General features: G+C 38.4%; 2 protein-coding genes across 2 annotated transcripts in view; one reads left to right on the forward strand and one right to left on the reverse strand.

Moving 5' to 3' along the window:
• Positions 1-4,538, reverse strand: part of LOC125041087 (cullin-3-like) — a 32,504-nt gene extending 27,966 nt beyond the window's left edge. Inside the window, exon 1 of the mRNA XM_047635840.1 lies at positions 4,171-4,538. Coding sequence (XP_047491796.1) covers positions 4,171-4,233 — 63 coding nt within the window. The 5' untranslated portion in view covers positions 4,234-4,538. The remainder of the gene's footprint in view (positions 1-4,170) is intronic.
• A 219-nt stretch (positions 4,539-4,757) lies between these two features.
• The window catches only part of LOC125041088 (propionyl-CoA carboxylase beta chain, mitochondrial-like), a 14,839-nt gene continuing 14,596 nt past the window's right edge, over positions 4,758-5,000 (forward strand). Inside the window, exon 1 of the mRNA XM_047635841.1 lies at positions 4,758-4,984. Within this exon, the coding sequence (XP_047491797.1) occupies positions 4,784-4,984 (201 nt within the window). The 5' untranslated portion in view covers positions 4,758-4,783. The remainder of the gene's footprint in view (positions 4,985-5,000) is intronic.

The following is a 5,000-nucleotide window of genomic DNA, read 5'->3' on the forward strand; positions in this document are numbered from 1 at the left end:
TAATAACTATAACTATATTAATAATAATAAGGATGATGATGATGATGATGATGATGATAATGATAATGATAATGATAATGATAATGATAATGATAATGATGATGATGATGATGATGATGATGATGATGATGATGATGATGATGATGATGATGATGATAATGATAATGATGATAACGACAATCATGATGATGGAAGTCCTGAAAGTAACTTCCCTGAAAAATGACTCATCACATCCCTTTTTTTCCTTCAAGTGTTTCTCATTCCTTTCAACTTTCAAGCTCATTAGCAAATATGCCCAATGATGGTTGAGAACAAAATATATAAGAAATAAAACCAAAGAAAAGGAGGAGAAGAAAGAGGGATGTCAGCAATCAGCTCCGTTATCTAAACCCCCTAGTCAGCTGGCTTATCACAAGCAGATATCCCATGGAAAAGGACAAGAAGAGGATGAGGTTTGGGTTCTTATATCAGGGTCTATTTATGGACTTATCTGTTCATCTACATTCTGACTGACTGACTGACTGACTGACTGACTGACTGACTGACTGACTGACTGACTGACTGACTGACTGACTGACTGACTGACTGACTGACTGACTGACTGACTGACTGACTCCTGACTGACTGACTCCCTGACTGACTGACTGACTGACTGACTGACTGACTGACTGACTGACTGACTGACTGACTGACTGACTGACTGACTGACTGACTGACTGACTGACTGACTGACTGACTGACTGACTGACTGACTGACTGACTGACTGACTGACTGACTGACTGACTGACTCCCTGACTCCCTGACTTTCTCTTTTTGTCTACCAATCTTCAAAAATTATAGCACATAAAAGAAAAGAAAAGAAAAGAAAAAGCTTAAGCTTTTAGGAGCTGTCACTGATCATTATGCTATGCTGGCAGTTGCAGTTACTATAGCAAGCTATAATTCCTCTGGTATCTATCAGCACCAAAATATCCAACACAGAAGACAATTGCAAATGAGATAAAATTACAAACATCAGTAGTTCACTGTAACTTTTGGAACATTTTCACAAAGCTACAACAAATAAGTTATTTAAATTAAGTAATAAGGAGTCCACTTTATCATCCTAAGAGTTCCATTACATCTAGCAGGGTAAAGAAACCATATGTAATCATATGCCAGAATTGTATCCACCAGGTAACAATCCTTTATCTAATCATCATAAAGCCTAACCACTCTGCATGAACTATAATAGGTGCTATAGTGTCCATGAATAATTTCCATACCATCCCCCTCTATCCTTTTGGCAATCCACAAAAACCTTTGTGATCATAACATGCCATGATGCATTATGCAAACCAACTTCAGGCTCATTCCTCCTCATTCCCACAAGAGCATCATTTGAATTACAGAACTGATTACTCATTGGATAATCAACTTCCAATCAATCTCGCACTGCATGGGATTACCACTAATGACTCACCCTAATCTGGGGAGGCTTGTTGCCTTTAAAATCTTTGGTGTATTTTTGGTAAGAAATACACAAAACATATATATAATCACATACATTTGTACATACATACAGCCTTACCCACAAATACGTACATACATACATACGTACATACATACGTATATACACACGTATATACATACATGCATACATACATACATACATACATGCATACATACATACATACATACATACATACATACATACATACATACATACATACATACATACATACACACACACACACACACACACACACACACACACACACACACACACACACACACACACACACACACACACACACACACACACACACACACACACACACACACACACACACACACAAAAAGCAGGCCTAGATACATCAGAAACTATTGGAAAAGGGAGGTGGATATATCTTGGAGACAATTAACTTATTTATCTAGCTATTTGCAATCTAGCCCCTGAATCAGTTCAACTGATAATGATAGCTACTTAAAATGTCTTTTCCACTCTTGACTTCACCAAGTACTTTCCACTAAAAACAAAAAGACAAGAGTAGATTAAAATATATTCAAATTTACTAAGCTTACAAGAGGAGTTAAAACAGCAGCTCTTAACTCTAAGTTCCAGGTAAAATACAGAAAGGGTCAGCAGACCATGAATTTTAACTTCTGTCTAACTTCTGTCCAATTTTAACTCCTTTATCCTTGCTAAGAAATCCTCAGTAGGCCTTCAAAATAACTTTGGTATGATCAAACAAAGGATAAGAGTATTTAGATATATATTTTTCATATTCAGGTACTTATAATTCATTTAAAAAGCAATAGAAAAATCTACTTAGATAGACAAATTCATAACTAAAATACCCAATTTACCCCCAGTCCTCTACTGGCCTAGCACTGATCAGAACGGCCTCCACACCTGCGGGCACTCTTGCAAAAAACAACAATAACCCCCCCCCCCCATACATATTTGAGCATATTACTTGTCAGCCTTCCTGGAAATCTTTTGTAAAATTAGGATTCAGTCTACTCTCTGCCATCTCTTGTCATATATATATATATATATATATATATATATATATATATATATATATATATATATATATATATGTATGTTGGCCTTTGCCAGAGTGCATGGTGTGGAGCTAAAACTACCAACCACAGGATGTTCCAAGTGCACTTTCCCATTGGTCTATGCCATTCTTGCACTTCCTATGTTCACTTTTATTGTTTTCTTCTCTTTACTGCATCTATCATATTTTTTCTTATTTTCTTACCCAAGTTAATGGCTAAACATTTGTAAAAAAACTAACAGAAGCAAAGTGTGCTCAAGGACTAAAGACTATGGTTGAAATTAATTAAATACCATGAGAGGCTGTAAATAAAATTAAATGAAACTGTAACTATATGAAGACATAAAAGTTGACATGTTGCAAGCAATAAATGGGCCCTGATCAATATTCAGCCCACCAACAATGTATGTCTGTCATGTGACAGTGATCTCACTTATCAAAATAACATTACATCCATCTACCAGTTTAACTACCAGTAGCAATCTACATCAATTTATTCTTGCACCTTACAATCTTGTACCGTAATCAATCCATATCTATCAATTAATGTTTTACTCATCTGCCTACCCACCTGTTTTGTTTGTTTTATTAATCTAGCTATACATCCATTTTAAACCTACTGATCTACACATTATTCAATACATTCATTAATACACTTTCTTGTCATCTGTCTTTCCATCGCCCCATTCACCATTTATCTTTCACATGCCACCCCACCCTCTCCCAAAATCTCCCCCTACTACCACCTGGCATAAACTTTCCCATGATAAACACCCAAATACAATCAATATGTTACACCACTTCACCCAATTGAGTCTTGACATCAATCAGCAACTCAAATCTAACTCAGCAAAAATAACATTACAAAAGCAATCCAGAGAAGAGAAAAATCCAATTTTATAAAACACAACATTAACATAAACAACAGACATAAGGGCCTAAGAGACAAAACCACAAGAACATAAAAACAAGCACAAAAACAGTAAGACCCCAATGGATAACGCCCATAGTAATACCATAAACCCTAAGAAGGTGTCACAACAAGGGGAACAGGACGAAGCGAGCGCGAGAGGCCACAGAGACAGCTTCTCGGCCCAACCACCTGAAGATCCCCAACACCTGGTTACATAGGCCTATAAAAGTCTGCCTTATTTGGCCTTTTTCTACTGATGAAAGGTTTGCTGATGACTTTATAACATGAGTAGATGATGGTACTAATTACAGAGTAGCAATTAATGTTAATTTTAATGATAGTGTTTTGTGTGTTACCTTGACATAATTACTGTACTGTTCCAATTATCCTTTCACTTGCAAAAGGCTAATGTGGTTTTCAGCCGCCTAATTATCAGCTACGGCAAGAAATCGGGAATAACTTGCATTAGTATTCTATTTATGCTAATGAGATGATGAAATAGTTCTTGTCAATTAGAAATTTCCTGTTTCTAAGATCACAATAGTAAACAACAAGAAAAACCATCACCCCTTTAGACCAAGTTGACCAATACGAATGACGTAGAAAAAGGCAAAACCGGAGGAAAAAATAAAAAAAAATAAAACCTCTAAATATCTTGACCTTTTTTTTTTGCAAACTCATTAAAAATATTCACATTCGATACTCACGGGAAAAGCGCGGATACGCATTTTCTGGTGCTCTTTTTTGTTTCCTGATTTTAGCGAACTCATATTAATGAATTTCTGATCCGTTTCTCCAGGAAATAGAAATAGAAATAGAAACCTCGGAGACTTTTCCTTCCCGAAGATCTTGGCTTCATCAAAACATCACTCTTCAACAAACTCCTGTCGCGATACGGAGCGCCATTCTCTCTACTATCATATCTCCACGAACTGACACAAATCTCAAGTTCACGTCGAGTCTAGAGTCATTCTCATAAAGATCGCGAGGAAGGAGCATTAATCGCGTTTTTCCTTGGAAGGCGATTCTACAGAAGCAAACAATGGTCGGCCATGATTGTTGACACACTGCTCTCACTCCGCTGCGCAAAGTAGTTCCTGGACGATGTCGCCAAATTCGCTCTATTTGGATATCAGCTTTCCTTCAGACTATTCGAAATTTAATTTACTTTCTCCCGCAGGGTGAATTCGCGCATCATATATCCTTTCGGGGGATCCTCGAATAATGTATGGCGAAGGAATATACTCATGACATCACGGAGAACCATGACGTCATCAACCGCTCTGACATCACGACCGAGTGTGACGTCACGAGGTAAACATGGCCGGCCAGACGCTGAGACTCGCGACGGGCTCCCTGCTCAGGAAGTATGTCGCCCTCCCCTGCCTCGGCCCTAACACCTCGGCCCTTCGCCACTGCTCCATCGCCCAGACCATCAAGGTTCGGGAGGAGATCAGGAGGAAGCGCTCGGAGGCTCTGCTCGGCGGCGGCAGGAAGAGGATCGAGGCGCAGCACAGGAAGGTGCGGGTCTTGCCGG

The sequence above is a fragment of the Penaeus chinensis genome, chromosome 30 (genome assembly GCF_019202785.1).
Source record: "Penaeus chinensis breed Huanghai No. 1 chromosome 30, ASM1920278v2, whole genome shotgun sequence".
Taxonomy (NCBI): Eukaryota; Metazoa; Arthropoda; class Malacostraca; order Decapoda; family Penaeidae; genus Penaeus; species Penaeus chinensis.